Raw genomic sequence first — 26,056 nt, forward strand, 5'->3', positions numbered from 1 at the left:
AGAAATAGACATGATTTTGATTGCTTTCATGACGAAAAGTACCTTGAAATTGAGCTCAAAGTAGCAGAAATGTTCGATTTTTGCCGATGTTCAATGAACTTTGTGTTTAATTTTATTAAGTGTATTCTAACCTAACCACTCTGCAATCCAGCAGACTCAGTAATCCGGCATACTACAGGTCGCAATGATGCTGGATTTGTGATGGAGGACCTGTGTAATGATTATGACAAGTATTAATTCAATATTGCACAACTTTCAGGAATCAGTATTGCAAAAAAGGTAATATGACAATAATAAAAGTCAGTACAAAGTATTGGTATGTAAGGAATTATTCTAAGAGAATGTATAGAGACTAAATTAAATAATAGTATCCAAATATAAAATAGACAGATAGTAAATACGGTATAAAACAAATTTAGACAATAAGATTTGACTTACAGCACAGAATTTAACCCTTTATCTGTCCAAACGTAAATCTATGTTCACTCGCCCAGCGCTCCGAATATTTTGAATTTTTTTTTTTTAATGAAGAGGGCTTTTTTTGCATAAAGTAATGTAAAAAAAATTCTAGAGTCAATACTTATGGAGGTATAAGGCCGCAAAGTCAGCTCTTGTCGCTCACCTGACGGCAACATGAAGCTCTGCTGCTTGCAGAAGCATTGCAGATGTAACTTTTTTCTCATTTTTTTTAATTTGTATAATTTTTATATTCTGATAATTACAATTTGTAGTAGTTCTTGTGATTTCATAGTTAATCTTTGTTCTGATGCTAATATTAGGTACTGAAATAGTACTCAGTCACAAACACAGTGACAGGTAAGCATTTTTACCTACCTTAGTCACACACTATTGTCTTGAAATACATGTATATCCATAGTATTTATAGGTTCCAGCAATGTTTTCGACATGCGGGAGTATATAATAATACAGTAATAATAATAATAATAATAAGTTCCCTTGAAGCATGATGTAAGATGTGTGTCACTGCTGACAGTGCAGCTAATGCTGACATTTGACGAGCATACACTATCTTCGCTTTATTTGTTTTCATTGTTAAACATAAACATGACTGTCTATTTGTGTGTCTAACTCTGTCTTGCTGTCTGTCTGTCTAGCTCTCTATCTGTCTGTCTAGTTCTCTGTCTGTCTTGCTCTCTGTCTATCTGTCTGTCTAGCTCTCTGTCTATCTGTCTGTGTGTCTCTGTCTTTCTGCTTGCTTGTCTCTCTTGTCTCAGAGAGTTGCTCATGAACCAACTGGTGTTACACATGATCATGTCTGCTTCCTGAACAAGTGAAAATGCATATTACCTGACAGTTGTGAGTCATGTATATTTTGCATTATATCTACATGCACAGTATAGCACTTTCTCTGGATTTTTTGGGTTATCCTAGGTAATTTACACTATGTATAATTGCATTTACGTATGTGTTCCTGTGAGATAGACAGAGACAGAGATACAGAGAAAGAGATAGAGATAGATACAGACAGACAGACAGAGATAGAGACAGCCAATCAGCGGGCCTGCCAAGCCAGGAGCCGGCCAGCCAGCCAGCAGGCCAGCCAGCCTGCCAAACATATACTACACGTTCCAGAATTGTTTCTTTTTACTTAGGGCATAGGTCATAGGACATTCTGGCAGGATGACACTACCAGTGGTACCCGTTTGGAACGCAAGCAGTGAGAACGTAGATCTACGTCTCGACAGTTAAGGGGTTAAGCACGTAATAGCACTAAAAAAGTACATAGTATATGAGGTAGTTGGTACTAACTGGTAAAAGATAGTACAGTGGACCCTTGGCCAATGATATTAATCCGTTCCTGAGAGCTCATCATTAATCGAAATTATCGTTAGTCGAGTTAATTTTCCCCATAAGAAATAATGGGAAATCAAATTAATCCGTGCAAGACACCCAAAAGCATTGAAAAAAAAAAAAAATTGCCACATGAAATATTAATTTTAATACACACAAACTGAAGAAGACATGTACAATTACATGACACTTACCTTTATTGAAGATCTGGTGATGATTGATGGGATGGGAGGAGGGGAGACTGTGGATGGTGTTAGTGTTTAGAAGGGGAATCCCCTTCCATTAGGACTTGAGGTGTCAAGTCCTTTTCCGAGGTTACTTCCCTTCTTCTTTTAATGCCACTAGGACCAGCTTGAGAGTCACTGGACCTCTGTCGCACAACATATCTGTCCATAGACACCTGTACCTCCCGTTCCTTTATGACATTCCTAAAGTGTTTCACAACATTGTCAGTGTCACAATTAAACACTTGTTCAGGTTTCAATTCTTCACTGTCTATGTACTCCTTGAATTCCTGCACATATTTTTCAGCTGCTTTTTGGTTCAAACTGGCAGCCTCACCATGCCTTATCACACTATGTATACCACTACGATTATTAAATCTCTCAAACCAACCTTTGCTGGCCTTAAATTCACTCACATCACCACTAGTTGCAGGCATTTTTCTAATTAAATCCTCATGCAACTTCCTAGCCTTTTCACATATGATCACTTGAGAGATGCTATCTCCTGCTATCTGTTTTTCGTTTATCCACACCAATAACAGTCTCTCAACATCTTCTATCACTTGCGATTTCAGTTTTGAAAACATAGTTGCACCTTTGGCAAGAACAGCTTCCTTGATTGCCGTTTTCATGGCCACAATAGTAGCGATGGTTGATTGGGGTTTTGTGTACAACCTGGCCAGCTTGGAGACATGCACTCCACTTTCATACTTAGCAATGATCTCTTTCTTCATATCCATAGTAATTCTCACCCTTTTGGGGCTCATGATGAATTATTTTGCAGGTGCAATCACTAAAAACGCTGTGATAATATGAAATGTTCTGATTGTATGTTTGGATGGGACTGCGGTGGCTGGCTGGCTTGTAAACACTGGCCACAAGTGGACGCATCTCAGACGGAACGAATCGTGTTGGTTGAGTTTTTTAGCGCTAGTCAAGGCAAAATTTTTGCGTTAAAATGTATCGCTAGTCAGATTTAACGTTAGACGATGCCATCGTTGGCCAAGGGTCCACTGTACAAGGAACTGCACAATAATGTAATAGGAACATCTGTTAAATACACTACATGTAGATAATAACATTAAGGACGCATAGTTAATCTGTCACGGAAATGTCGGCTTCTCTAAGGAAGTTGGAGAGATCATGTTCATTTGAGGTGGTACATAGGCGGCCTACTGCTGATTTTCTAACTAGTATTTTCTCATCTCAAGTGAAGCACTGATGGGTTTTGTCACTGTGTTCCTACTTATTGTATAAATGACAGTTAAGAGATGCTGTGCAAATCTTCAGATGTGAGAGCCATTATGCAGAGATATGTATGTGACACCAACATTCATGTTAAATTAATTTTCAAAATAAATATTCTGCAGACTTGTGGTTTTACTCAAATAAGTTGCCAGTTTTGAAAGATCCTGATGCCAGTTTTGTCAGATTATGGATCGTGCTTATTTCAGGTTATTGTTTGCAATTAAAGCATATTTCAAAAACTTTCCATGTATTTAACTTTTCAGTGAATGGAGAAGATGCTTGGGTATACTGCAAAGAGCCATGCAATCAGGTATTGAACTGTGACCACAATTGTGTGGGTGATTGTCATCGCTGTTTTCAAGGACGGATTCATGTCTCCTGCCTTCAGCCATGTAGAAAACCACTTGTGTGTGGACACATGTAAGTATAGAGAAACACATTCATAATAATAATAATATTAATAATATCTTTATTCCTACAAGTACATGTACAAGGTATACAGGCCTAGCTGACATCAAGGACATACTACTACATAGAAAACCACTTGTTATACAGAGCATTGTGGGCAAATTAGGTTAATTTTAACTGGTGTATGGAAACACGCCCAATGTTTCTACCCTCCTGGAGTTTACCTGGAGAGGGTTCTGGGGGTCAATGCCCCCACAGCCTGGTCTGTGACCAGGCCTCATGGTGGATCAGGACTTGATCAGCCAGGCTGTTACTGTTGGCCGCATGCAAACTGACGTCCGAACTGTAGCCTGGCTGGTCAGGTACTGACTTCAGGTGCCTGTCCAGTGTGTACTTGAAGACAGCCAGGGGACTATTGGTAATCCCCCCTTATGTATGCTGGAAGGCAGTTGAACAGTCTTGGGCCCCTGACACTTAGTGTGTTGTCTCTTATCGTGCTAGTGGCAACCCTGCTTTTCATTGGGGGATGTTCAATCACCTGCCAAGTCTTTTGCTTTCATAGGAACTGAACTTCATGTGCAAGTTTGTTACTAATCTCACTAGGATTTTCCAAGTGTATATGATCATGTATCTCTCCTGCCAGCATTCTAGGGAGTAAAGGTTAAGGAATTTCAAGTGTTCCCAGTAAATTAGGCATTTTATTGCAGTTATGTGTGCCGTGAAGGTTCTCTGTACATTTTCTAGGTCAGCAATTTCGTTTCACTGGGAATCAAACCTGGCCCATAACCATGTGAAGCGAGAGCTTTTTGCCATCATTACTTCACTATTACTTTACAGCTATTACTTCATAACTGTTACTTCATAGCTTGCAGCATTCTTTAAGGATGATGATATCCTGTTAGGTTTAGTCCAAGTACAGTGGTACCTTGACTTATGAGTGCCCCAACTTACAAGTTTTCCGAGTTATGAGCCATCACTTGGTCGATTTTTTGCTTTGAGTTGCGAGCCAAAATCTGAGTTATGAATGACCTTCAGATATGCCACCACTTGCAGGAGAGAGGAAATATCAAAAACCTCAATAATAACCAATGTGTAACATCCTTTCAATTTTGATGCCACTGGTAGTGTCATCCTCCCAGTATGTTCTATAACGTATGCCCTAAGTAAAGAGAAATAATTCCATATGGGAACAAATTCATTCCATATAGGCACTTGAACAGCCTTCTCGAATGAATTAAGTTTGTATCCAGAGGTACCACTGTATTACAAAAATAGGGATATGTTCTAGACAGATATATACAGAATATATAGGTTTTGCATCTTCCTATTCATAACCAGCATGCACCCCTTAGCTGCTCCAGCAATCACATGGTCTACCTGCCTTAACCCAGTGTTTTGACACACTGTAGTCACCCTGGTTATTGTGGTTACAACACTATAAAGTATAAATTTTACCTCTGGGGCACTCACATCCTGCCCAGAAATAAGAAGAAGGACAAGGAGATCCTACCAGATTGAAGCCACCAGAAGAAATGAGAGGAAGAGACCCAGCTAGGTTCCTTCTATCTGTCCACCTGGAGAGTTTACCTGGAGAGAGTTTCGGGGGTCAATGCCCCTGCAGCCTGGTCTGTGGCCAGGCCTCATGGTGGATCAGAGCCTGATCAACCAGGCTGTTACTGCTGGCTGCATGCAATCCAATGTATGAGCCACAGCCCGGCTGGTCAGGTACCGACTTTAGGTGCTTGTCCAGTGCCTGCTTGAAGACAGCCAGGGGTCTATTGGTAATCCCCCTTATGTATTCTGGGAGGCAGTTGAACAGTCTCGGGCCCCTGACACTTACTGTATTGTCTCTTAACGTGCTAGTGACACCCCTGCTTTTCATTGGGGGGATGTTGCATCGTCTGCCAAGTCTTTTGCTTTCATTGTGAGTGATTTTCGTGTGCAAGTTCGGTACTAATCCCTCTAGGATTTTCCAGGTGTATATAATCATGTATCTCTCCTGCCTGCGTTCCAGGGAGTACAGGTTCAGGAACTTCAAGTGCTCCCAGTAACTGAGGTGTTTTATCTTCGTTATGCCTGCCGTGAAGGTTCTCTGTACATTTTCTAGGTCAGCAATTTCACCTGCCTTGAAATATGCTGTTAGTGTGCAGCAATATTCCAGCCTAGATAGAACAAGCGACCTGAAGAGTGTCATCATGGGCTTGGCATCCCTAGTTTTGAAGGTTCTCATTATCCATCCTGTCATTTTTCTAGCAGATGCGATTGATACAGTGTTATGGTCCTTGAAGGTGAGATCCTCCGACATGATCACTCCCAGGTCTTTGACGTTGGTTTTTCACTCTATTTTGTGGCCGGAATTTGTTTTGTACTCTGATGAAGTTTTAATTTCCTGATGTTTACCATATCGGAGTAATTGAAATTTCTCATCGTTGAACTTCATATTGTTTTCTGCAGCCCACTGAAAGATTTGGTTGATGTCCGCCTGGAGCCTTGCCGTGTCTGCAATGGAAGACACTGTCGTGCAGATTCGAGTGTCATCTACAAATGAAGACAAGGTGCTGTGGCTGACATCCTTGTCTATGTTAGATGTGAGAATGAGAAACAAGATGGGAGCGAGTACTGTGCCTTGTGGAACAGAGCTTTTCACCGTAGCCGCCTCAGACTTTTTTAATATGGTGCACACCGAGTGTTAAGACCCATTCTATGCTGATCAGGCATCTCAGGCCAATCATGCCAGATTTGGAGGCAGGAAAAATAAAATGTATATATACGTTTTGGGCACTAGCGGTAAGAACATATATATACGTTTGGACCGTTTATGGGTTAAAGCAGTTGTGCTCCCATCAGTTCAATATAATTAGGTATTCCAGAGTATTTGTTACCTAGATACATAAATGCATGTTTGGTCCTATAGCCCCATAACACCCCCACCTCCAGATGAAGTCTCACAGATGAAGTCTCCCTCAGGATATGGCTAGTAAAAAAAAAAAAAAAAAATTCATTAGCCTGGAGGTGGTTAGCAAAACTACTAGAAGTTTTAACATTTTATCCAGCATCATACTGGTATACAACAAGGTGAAGATACTACATGGCAATCTACAAATATTCGTGGCTCTACTGAACCTTCCAAGATCATACACGCAATTCCGTTCCATACCATACAAAACCCTGAAAGGAACAATACTGGAACAGATTGCAGAGGTTTTTAGAAAAGCATTTTAATCATACCCACATACTCATCCTCAAAGGTGTAACTGTTAACAAATTAAGTGGCTTCTAAACATAACACATATTACAATGCAAGAACCGCACACAATGCCCACTGTGCAAGCCAGCACCGACAGTCTTGTGCCTCCACTGCAGTAATCCAGCAAGCAACTGGTACTCCAGGATGGCATCTTCCATGGATTTGATGTTAAGAAGATTACTGACCCAGAACCAACAATCACCAAGCTAACTCAAGAAATGCAGGAGCTTGAAACCTCCAGTGCACAGTACCTCAGCAAGATCACTGCTCTAGAGCATAAACTAGACACTCTGGAACAACAAAGCAACACCCACACTCAGTTTGTGGACACCATCAACACTAAAAGATCAAGTCACCCAGCTTACTACCAACATCATAGAAGAAAGCTCACAAGTAGATCTACAACTTGCCAATGGCATCACCAACTTCCAAGACCATAATGACCAACAACAGCTATCTGATGCTGTTGTAGTTAATAGCAAACATCTTCCATCTACAGTCATCCAAGAGACATGCATGGAGATCACCCTACAGCTTATCAAGGACCACCATCACTTAAACATATGTAGTGATGAAATAAAAGATTTCAAACTGATGGGCTACCAAGCAGCTTACCAAACCAGCTTACAAAGAAATAACCTGTTAAAAACATTCAATTCTATGAAAGATGATGTATATGTCATTGAATGCCTTACCAAAACCAGACAAAACCTCCTTTATCGACTAAGAAAATTATGCCATTCCCACAAAATCCATCAGTGCTTTGTGAGGGATGTAAAATTGCAGTTAGGAAACAGCCCACTGGGAAGAGATGCTTCATCTCTATGGAGTATGACCTAAAAACATTCCTGAGTGAGGCTGGGTTAACAGAATGAGAATAAAGTGCAGATTATACCCATTGCCCACAATTAGTGTTATGAATCGCCCTGTAACAGTTATACAGTGGAACCTCTACTTACGAGCATGTCCACGTGCAAGTTTTTCCAAATATGAGCAGTCGATGGGTCGATTTTTTGCTTCCATACGTGAGCAAAATTTCCATAAGTGAGTAGACCTTAAGGCAGGTTCCTTGACACTGGTGAGGGGCTCTTGCTCTTGATCTCGGGAATTGTATCTCATTTGTTTGTTGGACTAGCTTATTGAAACTTGGGCAATGTATGATGGAAAGATGCTTCTTAATGTACACCAAAAATTAAAGAAATCTAAGCATAAATAATGGAGTTCACTTCTCAGCAATTAGCCACCCCTTAGTGGTAATTTCGTATGGTTTTTATGGCTGTATTCTCGTTTTTTTGTCTCATTTGATAGAATGGAAGATATATTACAGAAATAGCTATGATTTTGATTACTTTCACAATGATAAGTACCTTGAAATTGAGCTCAACACAGGAGAAATGGTCCATTGCTTGGCTATGTTTCAGAGTAAACAAATGACATCACTGTCCTTTCCAATATGCAGTCGTGAATGGGTTGACATTATAATATGTATAATAATAATACATACATAATAATAATGTACTACATATAATAATTATAATAATAGACGGCTTCAAAAGGCTGTCGCTATTTATTTATTTATTTATTTATTTATTTATTCATTTATGTCTTTGCAAATAGTACATTGAGATTTTGTGTTTATAATAATGGGTTGCAATGCAAGGAGAGCCTCTATTATGCTTAGGCATCATGGGCTGATTTAACATTATTGGCTTACAGACTACTTAAGACTAAGAATTATGTCATAGTTGTACAGTAGAATATTAATTATATAATAGTTGTACAGTAGATTATTAATTATAAGTGAATCTAATTTATATAAGACAAAAGATATATTCATGTATTCAAAAAATGCTTTTTGTGAAAACAATGATTCAATTACATGTATATTCCTGTCAACAGTGGATAAAAGGTTCAAAGTTATTGTTGAAATTATGATGTGGGAATACATAAGTGAGTATGTGTGTACTGAATATTTAGCATTTAGTCGAGCATGATTAAGTGGCTTTTGAGAAGAGTCTTAAATTGATTTTCAGACCATGTTACTTTAATATCTTCTGGTAATGAATTCCAAATTTTGAGGCCCTTTATGTGCATAGAGTTTTTACACAGTGTGATATGGACATGAGGTATGTCAAAAAGAGATCTGTGTCCTGTGTTATGGTCATGTGTCCTGATGGCAGTGTTTACCACAACAAGGAGGGAGTGGTTGTGGCTGCCTCCACCTGTTACATAATGACATATTTTATTCATTCTAAAGTATATATCATGTTTCTATGTTATTTATATTGTTTGTTATGTCGTATTAGATGATCTGTGATAGATAAATAAGCTGTATAGGTGATACTAGCGAAATTATTCATGAAGTATTTTGCCTGGTCTCCAGACAAACTCTCATCCACTGCCGACACCGCCCATACCACTACATGAATGACATATTTTATTCATTTTAGAGTATATATCAGGTTTCTTTGTTATTTATATTGTTTATGTCATATTAGATGAAGTGAGATAGATAAATAAGCCATACAGTTGGTATTAGTGAAATTATTTTAGTACAGAATTCCACTGGAATGGATTAATTGCATTTCAGTTAATTTAAATGAGGAAAATTGACTCTGTAAACAAGCAAATCTGTTACGAGCAAGGTCATGGAATGGATTAAACTTGCAAGTAGAGGTTGCACTGTATACTACCATAAAATTTGTTCCCTAAAATTCTAATACCCCAATACTACTTTTGAATGTCATTTTTGAGATCAATTACCATTCTACCTCATAGTCTTAATTGTGTTTAATATCTACAGAATCTCTCTCTTTATTATTATTATTTTTATTATTATTTTATTACTTTATCAAATATTTGCAACTTACCACATCATTGCCCTCTTTTATTTTAATTTTAACTTACCATAGCATTGCCCTATTTAGCTATTAGTGCCCTATTTTATTTTATACTTTATTGCCCAACTTTATTTTAAACTTTTTAATATTGCCCTATTTTATTTTAAACTTCATTGCCTAATTTTATTTTTATACTTTATTGCTCAATTTTATTTTATATTTTTTTTTTTTAACCTATTGCCAATTATTCAAGCTTTATTGCCGATCGACACCATGCCTAACCCTTCTAGGGTAGGGTAGGTGCCTGAGCCCGAGCCTTTAGCTCATAAGACTGTCATTCCCATTAGCCCCCTTGGGGCGGGGATGGCAGACCAGAGAGGCCTAGCTTGTGGCTAGGCCTGGGGACAGTTGGTCCCAAAGATGAGGAGGTGCTTGTGCCTCCTCCCATGTGAGACTTAGGTCTCAGACATTCCCTAAAGAGGGAGCCAAGGCCGGGCCACCACTTGGACAAGGCCCGGGCCGGGAGAATACAGGCTAATCTTTAACTAACTAACTAACTAACTAACTTTATTGCCCACTTTTATTTTAACTTTTTATTATTGCCCTATTTTATTTTGGACTTTATTACCCAATTTTATTTTATACTTTTCTTAACCTTTTGTTGCCAAATATTCAAGCTTGTACATTCAACACCAACTTTTTTAATAGCTTATGCACCATCTTACTATCATATTGCTTACAAGCATATCATTGCCATTTCTTATTTTATTATACTTTCATGTAAACTTGTATTATATTTTTTTATATAAACCAGTTTGCAAATATTCCAACTTTTAATTCATCAATACAGGTCCTCCATCACAAATCTGGCATCATTGGGATCTGTAGTTTGCTGGATTATTGAGTATGCTGAATTACAGAGTGGTTAGGTTAGAATACACTTAATAAAATTAACCAACTTGACTTACACAGTTCATTGAACATCGGCAAAAATTGAACATTTCCGCTACTTTGAGCTCAATTTCAAGGTACTTTTCATCATGAAAGCAATCAAAATTATGTCTGTTTCTGTAATATATCTTCCATTCTATCGAATGAGTCCAAAAAAATGAGAATACAACCATAAAAACCATAAGAAAATAGACTGCAAAGAGGCGGCTAATGGCTGAGAAGTGAACTCCCTTATTTATCATCTATCTTTTTTATTTTTGTTGTACGTTAAGAAGCATCTTTCCATCACACATTGCCCAAGTTTCAATGAGATAGCCCAACAAACAACCAAGAAAAAAAATATTTACCAAAAATCATATATGGCAAGCCCAAGCCAGGTACTGAAAATAAGTCACTTTGTCTGACTTTTCTGGGTTATCCCAGGTTCTCTATACATACACTGCTATGTATGATAATCTATGTAACTGTATTTGTGTATACCTGAATAAACTTATTTACTTCTAGTCTGTCAACTGAGTACAAGAAACCGCCCATTCACTTATTTCAACTACCCAATAAAGTGGTCAGAATTTGGCAATTTGGCCGATTTCACACAAATTTCAACAGATGCCAATTTCAAAATAGGGTCCAGAATAAACAATGCAGACATTCCTGGTACTAAAATAACATTTTCTCTGTTCATTAGTCATGGCTACAGGCCCCTCTTATATTACTCTTGCTTACCATTTGGAATTTTTATTCACAGAAAAAAATAGAAGATTTACTGTTATGCAGACTACTGCATTATTGTAATAATTGTATAAATAATGTCAACCCATTCTTGACGCCGTATTGGATGGTGACGTCATTTGTTTACTCTTGAGCTTCGCTAAAGAATAGAACATTTTCGCTACTGTGAGCACAATTTCAAGGTACTTTTCCTCATGAAAGCAATCAAAATTATATCTATTTCTGTAATGTATATTTCATTCTATCAAATGAGACTGAAAAAACGAGAATATAATTATAAAAACCATACAAAAATATACCGCTAAGCGGCCGCTAATGGCTGAGAAGTGAGCTCCACTATTTATAGTCTGATTTCTTTCATTTTTGGTGTATGTTAAGAAGTATCATTCCATCATATATTGCCCAAGTTTGAATAAGATAACCCAACAAACAACTGAGAAAATATTAATAATATAATAATAATAATAATAATTTACTACACGTACATGTACAAGGTATACAGGCCTAGCTGACATCAGTGACATACTACTTTATAGAAAGCCGCTTGTTATGCAGAGTATTTCAAGAAAATTGGGTTATTGTCCCACGATAACACCCACACTAGTCGACTAACACCCAGGTATCCATTTACTGATTGGTAAACATAGACAACAGGTGTAAAGAAACATGCCTAATGTTTCTACCCTGGCTGGGAATCGAATATTTGCCAAAAATCATATATGGCTAACCCAAGCCAGGTACTAGAAATAAGCCACGTTGACGTTTTTGGGTTATCCTAGGTTCTCTACACATATGCTGTTATGTGTGATAATCTATATAGAGAAAATAACTTTTGTTTCATGTTTATGGTGTAGTACAAGTGTATATCACAGTTAGCCTTGTGCTATACTCCGTTTTCTCCAATATAAGCCACCAAGACAGGGATAGGAGAATGGTATTTGTATACCATATCCTCTTCATACCTCCGTCGAACTGCTCGGTGTTATGCCAAATTTTATTTATTCTGGAGTATTTAACATGTTTTATGTTATTTATATTGTTTCTTATGTCATATTAGATCAAGTGTGATAGGCAAATAAGCTGTAGTGTTGATATTAGCATAATAATAAAGCATATTCTCCTGCTTCATGAGACTGAGTTCATGGCAACCAACAGTGGCTTCAAAGCCACCTTATCTTTAATGGGCAATGTGTAGGTGCTTTATATAATGAGAAGCATTTCTTTTATTCATTGGAACCATGGCTAGGGCTAAAAGTAAGCAGGTTAAAACAATAAATGGGGAAAAAGAAATTGGAATGACTTATGCAGCAAGTAGCACCACCAAACAGTAGCAGCAGGTTGGTGTGGCGACCCTGGAAATTTGAAATTATGCTAGCCAAAATTAGTGCCGAATAACTGATTGCCGGATTTGTGATGGCAGACCTGTATCAGTTGTTTACTATCATACAACCATAACATTGCTTAACTACAATTAATCTTTAATTTAAAACTGCACATTTTATCCTACTATCTTTCATTGTCAAATATTCTCATACAATCTATAATTATCTGTTGATTACCATCTTTAATCATTACACTGCAAAAATTTACATACTTTAAATTAGAACTGTGCACATATTATTTTACTATTTATTGTAAACAGCTTATATTAGCCTTAGTGCAATTACAATTGATAGTCTGGTGCTACTTTAATTTGTAATTTTATCTTATTAGTTTATATCTAGTTATACTTTAGTTCATGTAAACAACTTATATTAACCTTAGTGCAATTACAAGTGATAGTCTGGTGCTATTTTAATTTGTAATTTTATCTTATTAGTTTATACCTAGTTGTATTTTAGTTCATTCTAGCTCAATACATAGTCAACACCAAATTCATTATGTTTATTAGTTACTACACTCTATTAGACCAATGTGCATTAGTTATATACTTATCCCAATATTCCACTACAACAGATATCAGTACTAGAACTCACAACACTCTACATGATACAATGAATTAATATTTAACCCTTTGACTGTTTCAGGCCCCTCTCTGAAACTGTCATTCTATGTCGCTCAATTTTTGAAAAAAAAAAAATTATTTTTTCTTATGAAATGATAGAGAATCTTTTCCCGATGGTAATGACACCAAAAGTTCGAAATTTGGTCGAAAACTCGTGGAATTATGCTCCCGCGAAGTTAGCGGTCTCGGCGACATATGCGTATCGGCGATTTCGCCGACTTTGAGCCCAATTTTCAGCCAATTCCATTGTTCCAGTTGACCAAACTCATAGCTATTTCTTTAGAACTCTATTTTATCTATCAGCTGAGTACAAGAAACCTCCCATTTACTAATTTGGACTACCCAATATGGTGGTCAGAAATTGGCAATTTGGCCAATTTCACGCAAAATAAAAAAGATGCCAATTTCAAAATAGGGTCCAGAATAAACAAGGTAGACATTCGTGGCACTAAAATAACATATGCTCTGTTCATTAGTCACATCTCTAGGCCCCTCTTATATTATTATTGCTTTCTATTTTGATTTTTTATTCATACAAAAAAATACAAAATTTACTGTTATGCAGACGACTGCATTATTGTAAAAATGGTATAAATAATATCAGTGCACTAGTGAAAGAATATTAGACTCCCCAGTTGACGTGTATTGGACGTGTGGTCTGATTTATTTACTCTTGAACATTGGTAAAAATCGAACATTTCCGCTACTTTGAGCTCAGTTTCAAGGTCGTTTTCATCGTAAAAGTAATGAAAATCATCTCTATTTCTGTAATATGTTTTCCATTTTATCACCTAAGACCATGAAAACGCGAATACAACGATAAATACTATACGAAAATACACCTCAAATTCGGCGTTTTATTCCAAAAAAACGATCAGAGTTTTTTTTCTCTCATTACGCAATGTGTGCTGCAGGATTTTTTTTATGTGGTGCACACTGACCACACAGACCCATTCTCTCACATGTGGGCCTACCAGCTTTCTCCCACTTGATTTGAAGCCGCTAGAATTATTGAGTATATATACGTCAGAAACATTGGCTCGTAAGACGTATTTATACGTCGAAAACAGTCAAAGGGTTAAACCTAAAAGATGAATGATCACATTAACCCTGATCTAAACCTACATAATCTAACACCTAATCAAAATTTATTGGAAAGTAACTGCCTTTATTACACAGTATCACAAGCCAGCACTAACCTAAATACTGCTAAAAGTCTAACAGTTCTTAACTACAACATCAGATCCTTAACCCTTTGAGGGTCGACAGGCCCTCTCCGAAACTTGTTCTCAGGGTCGGCCAAATTTCAAAAAAAAAAAAAATTATTTTTCTTATGAAAAAATAGTTTTTTTTCTAAACATTATAGGCTAAACAAAAATTTTTTACCGTCAATACTTACCGAGATATGGAGGCGTGAAGTTTGCCAAAATTGAACAACATCTGGTAACATCGCCGACTGCCATCACCCGGTATTTTTCTATTTACTTTTTTATGTACTATTTTCAATTATTTTTCAATTTTTCTTTTTCTGAGTAACTTTTATGGCCTCTGAGGCCAACATGATCAGTATTTTGTAAGTTATTTCTTTTTCAATACTACACAATAAGGGCGTAAACACTGTTGTCATTATTTTGTTTATAGAAAATATTTACACAAACAAACGATATGAAATGTTGCTTATTACTATTTTTCTATATTTTATATACACATATACAGTCACAGAGAATGTTTCTAGAAGTTCTGCAGCCTGTACAAGTCTTTGAAACATGGTGTCATGCACAGTGGTGTTTTACACTCCTCACACATAAAACGAGTGTCTCTGCATTGTTGTGGGCGTTTTTTTGTATGTACACAGACGTAACACCTCTTCTGAGCCTTTTTCTTGAAAGCAGTAGCAGGCAGTTTTACCAGGAAGTGATCACCATGCTTCAGACGAGCAGGTAGTTGTTGATAATTTGGTGGACGGTCAATTGCAGGTGCTGTTCCTTGGTACTTGAATACTATTTGTCTGATGACAGACAAACAAAATTCGCCATACTGTGGTTTGTTTCTGGTCCTCATCTTATACATATTATAAGCACTGAGCATGGAAATGTCCAGAAGATGGAAAAACAGTTTGATGTACCACTTATAACTCTTGCGAACACAATCAGCAAACCCAATCTGCATGTCACATTTGTCCACTGAACGCATATTGAAGGTGCAATCAGTCACAGTTGCAGGTTTTAGAATGGGTTCATTGCTCTCTCTATGCTGCCTGCCAGTGTCTGCCATTTCATTAGGGTGAACTGATGACAACAGTGTGACTTCTCGTTTGTCATGCCACCGAAATGCCATGATGTCGTTGGCAGCAAACGCCTGCACCTCACCTCTACGAGTGCCAGCGTCAAACCTGGGCATATGTTTCCGATTTGTACGCACTGTGCCACACACATCTGTCATGTTCACTCGCAAAAAATCACTGAGTGAGGGGCTTGTGTACCAATTTTGTCCCTTACCAAGGTATAGTTCCATCATTGTTCTAACCACATCACCTGAGATGCCCAATAACTTCCTGGTATTTTGCAATGTATAACTTCCAGTGTACACAATAATATCCAATACCAGACCACTGTAACAATCACAAAGCACAAACAACTTTATACCAAAGCGTTTCCTCTTGCTTGGTATGTACTGCTTGAAAGAGAGTCTTCCTTTGAACAGAATCAAAGACTCGTCAATTACAAGCTTCCTGAAGGGATAAAAATGCTTACTGAATTTCTCTTTCAGATACACAAACACATTCCTAATCTTATATAACATGTCAGTTCTGTCAGGCCTGGTTTTGTCTGAGAAGTGAAGCATACGTAACATTAGCACAAATCGATTCACTGGCATTATATCACTGAAACCTGGGGTTGCAATCAGGCGGTCTGTTGACCAGTATGATTTCACTTTGTGCTTATACACATGTGGCATAAGCATTATTGTGGCAAAGAAAAGATACATCTCAGCCACAGTTGCCTCCTTCCACTGGTGTAGACGCGATTTTGGTGAAAGTAATGTGTTTGCCATGGTGTACTCGTAGTATGTGTTGCTTTCCATGACAATACTTTCCATCAGTGGTTCGTCAAAGAATAACTCGAAACATTCCAGTTCAGTGGCATTGTTCCCAAGTGTACAAGATGGCCATATTCCACTTTGGCTGTCATCAAACTGGTGGACATTTGGATCAAAATTGACAGCTTCCTGCCAATCCCATGTGCGGTCTGCTGGTGGGTACTGGACAATGACAGGTGGTTGTGGTTGTGGAGGTTGTGATTGTGGAGGTTGTGGTTGTGGAGGTTGTGGTTGTGGAGGCTGGTGTGGTGGGTGGGTGGGGGATGGTGGCCTGTGTTGTAGATCAGCTGAGGCAGCGGCGTGGGTGGCAGCGTGGGTGGCAGCATGGCCCACTGCTGGTGCCTCACCGCCGGCACCACTACCACCACGCACATTTTCCATCCCAATTGCAACAGTATCATTGTCATTTTCACTCTCTGTTCCTGTTGTACAGCCATGGGATGTACTCCAAGATGCATTCCTTTCCCTTGGAATAGCATATGGCACATACCAGAGCGCATATATCGTCATATGTACTGATGCTTCACTGGGGAATATTGCACTTCACTATCACTACTGGAACTAGTTTGAAGAGCTTGTAGTTCATATTCACTATCACTATCATCACCCATGCTCTCATCTGAGTCTGGGATTTGGGAAAATAGAAGTTTCCTCTTGGATTCTGGTACAACTGAACGTGAACAAGATGGCCCAGCACCAGAGGTGGAAGGCTGAGGGTTGTCTGGGTTTTCCTCACTATTACCGATATTATGGTCATTAGTTTCGGTCAAAACCTCACCAAAACCTTGAAACTCATCTTCACTGGCACTTCCATCTGTATTAGAACTGTCACTGGGGAACAAAAGTGTCCCAATTCGCCGAGGAGTGAGCAGCTTCTTACCGCGAGGCATGGTGGATATTGTTTACTAAGATGGCATTCCCACAATGCACCACTGGGTCCCAGATTTTTTTTCTACTGCGCACACCGACCACACAGACCCATTCTCTCACATGTAGGCCTACCAGCCTTTTCCCACGAGATTTGACGGCGCTAGAATTTGTGCGTGCTAGTATGTCAAAAACCCCTGTGTGTAAGACGTACTAGTATGTCCGATACCCTCAAAGGGTTAATAGCAAACACTATGATGACCTCCTGGCACTACTTGATTTCCTAAAGACAACCTTCTCCTGTATTAGTCTCACTTACACCTGGCTTAAGCAGGACACAATAAATATCTACCCACTACCAGGTTACACAGCAATCCACAACTGCAGATTATACCAAGTTGGGGGTGGTATTGCAATCTCTTACTCTAATCACCTATCTTGTATTAGCACCACTTGCTATAGTGATGAATATGGAGAATATATTTTTGCTAATTTTACTGTAAAAACAGTCAGTGCCATTCACCGGATGCCTCACACAAACATCCCTAATTTCAGTGAGAAACTTAAGACACTAATAACAAACAGCCAAAAGAACATGCACCACCTTCTCTTAGCTGGAGACTTCAATATCAACCTTGCCCTTCCAGATGATCAACCTGTAACTGATTTCATCAACAGTATGAAAAACACACTTCTCATACCAACAATAACTAAACCAACCAGGCTGACCGAGACAAGTGCAACCATAATTAACCATATATGGACCAATATACTAGCACCCCTTAATTCAGAGATATTCACAGACAACACCACTGACCACTATTCTACCTTCCTCATAAGAAATATTAGTAAACCACCGCATGGAATACAACAAAGTTTCATTTAGACTCCATTACGAGGCCTCAATAAGTAATTTCACAGCAGAGCTAGAGACAGTTGACTGGCCTACAGAATTCTCCAAGGTTATTGGTATTGATGATTGGACAGACATATTTCTAAATAAATTACTTAGACTATACAACAAACAATGTCCTATAAAAACAAAACAGATTACGGATAAACGGCTCGGTTGCCCATGGCTAACTAGCAGTATACCGAAATCCATTGATAAGAAACATCAGTATGAAAAGCAATATTCTTAAACACTATTCATCAGTTCTCACCAAAGTAATAAAAAAAGCCAAACAATTGTACTACTCCAGCAGATTCACTGAAACAAGAGGAGATATAAAAAAGACCTGGAATACACTCTCTCAGATTCTGGGAACCCACAAACTGAAAAAACTAAGGATATTGTCCTAATTAAACTGAACGAAATACCACAGCATCCCATTGATGCAGTTAACAAGATAAATGACTTCTTCTCAACCATAGGATCTAATATCACCAGTAAAATCCCAGGTAACAATGCCCATGCAAGTGATTATGTAGATGGGAATTTCCCAAACTCCTATCTTGTACCTACTGAGCCCATAATGTGATCCTTTATTGACTACGTTTCGCCCACACAGTGGGCTTTTTCAAGTCACAAACAGAACTACCTGGGGTGGAAGGAACGCGAGTATTTATAGTCCGGCTGAGGTCAGGTGAAGAATGCTGCATCTGATGATGTACCGAGTTGGGTTGTAGAGTCTAAAAACTTGGGTAGCTTGGAAAGGAGACTGGACAAGTTTGTGAGCAGACCTTCTACAGTGTTCTTATGTGGGATAGCGATGAAGAAGTTTCTTGGCAAGTGGTTCAGCTATGTTATAGAAGCCACTATTCTGGTTGAAGTTGTCGGATATAGAAATAAGTGATGATTCCAGGATTCTTCGGTATTGAGTGTTGTCTTCTGTGGCGATAAGTCTTGAGTTTCTGTAGTTTATCAAGTGGTTGTGTGAATTACGGTGTTGTACGCAGGCATTCCTTGTGTCGTCAGACCTGCTTGCGTATTGGTGTTCTGAAATACGTGTTTGGAGGTCCCTTGATGTTTCGCCCACGTATAACTTGTTGCAGTCATTACAAGGGATTATGTATACCCCTGCAGAGGATGGAGGCTTGTCCTGCCTACTACTGGTGATGTCATTGATGGTCGTGGTTGTGGAGGTAGATACTTGGAATGATGTTTTGGCAAAGATGTTGGAAACATGTTTGGCAATGGAGTTGGTGGGAAGGACTATGTATCTCTTCTCGGCAGTGTCTTCTCTGGGTGTGTTGAAGATGTTTAGTGCTCGCCGTCTGCAGTCTCTGATGAAGTGACGAGGATAGTGGAGTTTGGAAAATACCTGTTCAATTATAGTGCATTCTTCCTCAAGGAACTCGTTGCTGCAGATTCTGAGTGCACGCAGGAAGAAGCCTATAATTACACCACGTTTGGTTTTGGTGTCGTGGTGAGAGTAGAAGTGGAGAAGATCGTTTTGGTTGGTGGGTTTTCGATAGACTTTAAAACGAAGTTCGTGGTCAGCTTTGCAGAGTAGAACATCAAGGAAAGGAAGAGTGTTGTCGACCTCTTCTTCAAGTGTGAACTGGATTGAAGGCTCGACCTGGTTGAGCTTGTCTTGGAGAGCTTGAACGTTGAAGCGTTTAGGAGTTATGAGGAGAATGTCGTCAACATAACGGAGCCAGGTGACAGACGAAGGAATAATGGTGGAGAAACGTTCGGCTTCTAGATGTTCCATGTATAGGTTCGCTAGGACTGCACTGAGTGGCGAACCCATGGGTAGTCCAAAAGTCTGCTGAAAGAGGTGATTTTCAAAAGAGAAACACGTAAAGCCAACACATAGTTCAACCAGGTCGATGAAGTCGCTGGCTGGAATGGGAAGATCAAGTGAATCGTCAATTTTCTTGATAAACTACAGAAACTCAAGACTTATCGCCACAGAAGACAACACTCAATACCGAAGAATCCTGGAATCATCACTTATTTCTATATCCGACAACTTCAACCAGAATAGTGGCTTCTATAACATAGCTGAACCACTTGCCAAGAAACTTCTTCATCGCTATCCCACATAAGAACACTGTAGAAGGTCTGCTCACAAACTTGTCCAGTCTCCTTTCGAAGCTACCCAAGTTTTTAGACTCTACAACCCAACTCGGTACATCATCAGATGCAGCATTCTTCACCTGACCTCAGCCGGACTATAAATACTCGCGTTCCTTCCACCCCAGGTAGTTCTGTTTGTGACTTGAAAAAGCCCACTGTGTGGGCGAAACGTAGTCAATAAAGGATCACATTATACTGCATTTGTGTTTATATTGCCATTGTGTCGGTATTTTATACCATTTATTTCCACCTACTGAGCCCACTGAAGTCACCACGATTATTAAGTCAAAAATAATTCAGGGAATCTGTCTCACGTCCCACCATTATTGCACCTCACTCTGAGCCTTTATATACCCTCTGTGTCCATGTATTGTTTGTAATGGCTTGATAAAGCTCCTGGAGAGCGAAACGTTGCCACAATAAAATGTCACATTAGTTGCACTTATGTCCTTTTACTTTACATATTGTTGGTAATTCTACCAACTTTATTACAACAGAGCAGGTGTTGCACAACTTAACATTAACTCTTTCAGGGTTTCTGACGTACTAGTATGGCTTATGCACCAAGGTTTTTGATGTACTAGTACGCCTAAATTCTAGCGCCCTCAGATCTAGTGAGAGAAAGCTGGTAGGCCTACGTATGAAAGAATGGGTCTATGTGGTCAGTGTGCGCAGTATAAAAAAAATCCTGCAGCACAGTGCGTAATGACACAGATGACAGCAAGGAAATGAGTGAGCTACTCAAGTCCCAATATGACTCAGTTTTTAGCAAGCCGCTAACCAGACTGAGAATCGAAGATCAAAATGAATTTTTTATGAGAGAGCCACAAAATTTTGATTAACACAAGCCTATCTGATGTTATCCTGATGCCAAATGACTTCGAACAGGCGATAAATGACATGCCCATGCACTCTGCCCCAGGGCCAGACTCATGGAACTCTGTGTTCATCAAGAACTGCAAGAAGCCCCTATCACGAGCCTTTTCCATCTTATGGAGAGGGAGCATGGACACGGGGGTCGTCCCACAGTTACTAAAAACAACAGACATAGCCCCACTCCACAAAGGGGGCAGTAAAGCAACAGCAAAGAACTACAGACCAATAGCATTAACATCCCATATCATAAAAATCTTTGAAAGGGTCCTAAGAAGCAAGATCACCACCCATCTAGAAACCCATCAGTTACACAACCCAGGGCAACATGGGTTTAGAACAGGTCGCTCCTGTCTGTCTCAACTATTGGATCACTACGACAAGGTCCTAAATGCACTAGAAGACAAAAAGAATGCAGATGTAATATATACAGACTTTGCAAAAGCCTTCGACAAGTGTGACCATGGTGTAATAGCGCACAAAATGTGTGCTAAAGGAATAACAGGAAAAGTCGGTCGATGGATCTATAATTTCCTCACTAACAGAACACAGAGAGTAGTCGTCAACAGAGTAAAGTCCGAGGCAGCTACGGTGAAAAGCTCTGTTCCACAAGGCACAGTACTCACTCCCATCTTGTTCCTCATCCTCATATCCGACATAGACAAGGATGTCAGCCACAGCACCATGTCTTCCTTTGCAGATGACACCCGAATCTGCATGACAATGTCTTCCATTGCAGACACTGCAAGGCTCCAGGCGGACATCAACCAAATCTTTCAGTGGGCTGCAGAAAACAATGTGAAGTTCAACAATGAGAAATTTCAATTACTCAGATATGGTAAACACGAGGAAATTAAATCTTCATCAGATTACAAAACAAATTCTGGCCACAAAATAGAGCGAAACACCAACGTCAAAGACCTGGGAGTGATCATGTCGGAGGATCTCACCTTCAAGGACCATAACATTGTATCAATAGCATCTGCTAGAAAAATGACAGGATGGATAATGAGAACCTTCAAAACTAGGGAGGCCAAGCCCATGATGACACTTTTCAGGTCACTTGTTCTATCTAGGCTGGAATATTTCTGCACACTAACAGCACCTTTCAAGGCAGGTGAAATTGCTGACCTAGAAAATGTACAGAGAACCTTCACGGCGCGCATAACGGAGATAAAACACCTCAATTACTGGGAGCGCTTGAGGTTCCTAAACCTGTATTCCCTGGAACGCAGGCGGGAGAGATACATGATTATATACACCTGGAAAATCCTAGAGGGACTAGTACCGAACTTGCACATGAAAATCACTCACTACGAAAGCAAAAGACTTGGCAGACGATGCAACATCCCCCCAATGAAAAGCAGGGGTGTCACTAGCACGTTAAGAGACCATACAATAAGTGTCAGGGGCCCAAGACTGTTCAACTGCCTCCTAGCATACATAAGGGGGATTACCAACAGACCCCTGGCAGTCTTCAAGCTGGCACTGGACAAGCACCTAAAGTCGGTTCCTGACCAGCCGGGCTGTGGCTCGTACGTTGGTTTGCGTGCAGCCAGCAGCAACAGCCTGGTTGATCAGGCTCTCATCCACCAGGAGGCCTGGTCACAGACCAGGCCGTGGGGGCGTTGACCCCCGGAACTCTCTCCAGGTAAACTTCAGGTAGGTAAACTCCAGTGTTTTTGGTTTAAAACAGTGAAATTGCACTGTATTTTCGTATGGTATTTATGATAGTATTCTAGTTTTCCTGGTCTCATTTTATAGAATGAAAGACATACAGAAATTGAGACGATTTTGATTGGTTTTACAAGGAAAAGTACCTTGAAATTGAGCTCAGAGTAGCAGAAATCTTCGATTTTTGCCGAAGTTTAAAAGTAAACAAATCATGCTACGTGTCCAATACACGTCAATTGGTGAGTCTAATATTCTTTCACAAGTGCGCTGATATTATTTATACAATTTCTTCACTAATGCAGTAGTCTGCATAACAGTAAATCTTCTATTTTTTTGTAATAAAAATTCAAAGTGGAAAGCAAAAGAATGTAAGAGGGGCATGGGGACATGACTAATGAACAGAGGAAATGTTATTTTAGTGCCAGGAATGTCTTTGTTGCTTATTCTGGACCCTATTTGGAAATTGGCATCTTTTGAAATTTGTGTGAGATTGGCAAAATTGCTAAATTCTGACCACTGTACTGGATAGTTGAAATCGGTAAATGGTTGGTTTCTTGTACTCATTCAATAAAAAAAAAATGGAGTTCTAGCAAAATAGCTATGATTTTTGTCAACTAGTACACTGGAATTGGCCGAAAATAGGGCTCAAATTGGGCAAAATCACCCAAGAGCATAATTCTGTAATTTTTCTATCAAATTTCATACTTTTGGTGTCATTATGATCAGGAAAAGATTCTCTATCTTTTCATAAGAAAAAAAATTATTTTTTTTTTTTTAAATTTTGGCGACCCTGAGAGCAAGTCTGGGAGAGGGCCTGGCAACCCTGAAAGGGTTAAGATGGGCAACACTCATATTGCCAAACATAATGAGGGCAAATTCCTAGGCCTACACCTGGACAACAACCTGAATTTCAGCACCCATATCCAACACATAACAAAAAAAGTATCCAAAACTGTTGGGATCCTTTCCAAGATACATTACTGCATGCCACATTCAGCGCTTCTCACACTATACTATTCACTCATCTGTCCCTACCTCACCTATGCTATTTGAGTGTGGGGATCAACAGCAGCAACACACCTAAAGCCAGTAATAACCCAACAAAAAGCCACAGTAAGAATAGTCACATAATCCAATCCTAGGCAACACCTCCCCCCCTCCCACTCTTCAAAGATCTAAACTTACTCACTGTACAGAACATCCACACTTACTACTGTGTAACCTACATTTACAGAACCTTAAATTCCAGTATTAACCTTGACCTAAAACACTTTCTTGATCGTTGTGACAGGACCCACAGGCATAGCACCAGGCACAAAAATCTCTATGACATTCCACATGTCTGGCTAAACCTATACAAAAATTAATTGTACATAAAAGGACCTAAAATCTGGAATACCATACCTGAAAATTCTAGAACTGCAGACACAATCATCACTTTCAAAACTACCATTAGAAAACATCATATCTCCCTGACACACCTCATTATCAGCTAACTACATAAAAACCACTTATTCTCTTGTATCATACACACACAAAAAACAACCTAGACCTACTCTCAATATCCATGATTCCTCACAACTCATACTTACATTCACCCAATTGACTATAAACATAGAAATATGTAATAAAACTATTACTTAATGAATCTTAAACAAGTCATAAGTTTTCCTGAGATACTCCAAAATAGGAGCTTCAATAGAAACTATGTATCATACCAAGACAAAGCCACTTACATTGCTAATTTACGAACTGTAATGCAGTTACCTAGCCTTAACTCTTTCAGGGTCCACAGGCCCTCTCAGAGACTTGTTCTCAGGGTCCCCCAAATTTAAAAAAAAAAAATTATTTTTTCTTAAGAAAAGATAGTTTTTTTCTAAACATTATAGGCTAAACAAAAAAAATTTACCATCAGTACTTACCGAGATATGGAGGCATGAAGTTGACACAAAATGCCCAATTTATGGTAACATCGCGGACTGCTGTCACTCGGTATTATTTGTTTTAGTTTTTCATGCACTATTTTCTATTATTTTTTTTATTTTTTTTTTCCAAGTAACTTTTATGGCCTGTGAGACCAATATTAGCACTATTTTATAAGTTTTTTCTCTTTATTTACTACACAATAACTCCACAAACACTGTTGTCTTATATTGTTTATAATTGTTGTTTTCACACACAAACGATATAAAATGTTGTTTATTACTATTTTTCTATATTTTATATACACATATACAGTCACAGGGAATGTTTCTAGAAGTTCTGCAGCCTGTACAAGTCTTTGAAACATGGTGTCATGCACAGTGGTGTTTTACACTCCTCACACATAAAATGAGTGTCTCTGCATTGTTCTGGGCATTTTTTTGTATGTACACAGACGTAACACCTCTTCTGAGCCTTTTTCTTGAAAGCAGTAGCAGGTAGTTTTACTAGGAAGTGATCACCATGCTTCAGACGAGAAGGTAGTTGTTGATAATTTAGTGGGCGGTCTATTGCAGGTGTTGTTCCTTGGTACTTGAATACTATTATTCTGATGACAGACAAACAAAATTCGCCATATGATGGTTTGTTTCTGGTCCTCATCTTATACATATTATAAGCATTGAGCATGGAAATGTCCAGAAGATGGAAGAAGAGTTTTATATACCACTTATAACTCTTGCAAACACAATCAGCAAACCCAATCTGCATGTAACATTTGTCCACTGAGGGAATATTGAGGGTGTAATCAGTCACAGCTGCAGGTTTTATAATGGGTTCATTGCTGTCTCTATGCTTCCTGCCAGTGTCTGCTTTATAATGGGTTCATTGCTGTCTCTATGTTTCCTGCCAGTGTCTGCCATTTTGTTAGGGTGAACTGATGACAACAGTGTGACATCTCGTTTGTCATGCCACCGAAATGCCATAATGTCATTGGCAGCAAACACTTGCACCTCACCTCTATGAGTGCGAGCATCAAACCTGGGCATATGTTTACGATTTGCATGCACTGTGCCACACACATCTGTCATGTTCACTCGCAAAAAATCACTGAGTGAGGGGCTTGTGTACCAG

At 39.0% G+C, this 26,056-nt stretch overlaps 1 protein-coding gene across 4 annotated transcripts in view; it reads left to right on the forward strand.

Annotated features, from left to right (window-relative positions):
* Positions 1-26,056, forward strand: part of LOC128687835 (NFX1-type zinc finger-containing protein 1) — a 772,006-nt gene that overhangs the window by 569,610 nt on the left and 176,340 nt on the right. For all 4 annotated transcript variants that reach the window (XM_070079951.1, XM_070080150.1, XM_070079996.1 and 1 more), the window contains one exon: positions 3,548-3,704. In XM_070079951.1, the coding sequence (XP_069936052.1) occupies positions 3,548-3,704 (157 nt within the window). The remainder of the gene's footprint in view (positions 1-3,547; positions 3,705-26,056) is intronic.

Source organism: Cherax quadricarinatus, chromosome 1 (assembly GCF_038502225.1).
Source record: "Cherax quadricarinatus isolate ZL_2023a chromosome 1, ASM3850222v1, whole genome shotgun sequence".
In the NCBI taxonomy this organism is placed as follows: domain Eukaryota; kingdom Metazoa; phylum Arthropoda; class Malacostraca; order Decapoda; family Parastacidae; genus Cherax; species Cherax quadricarinatus.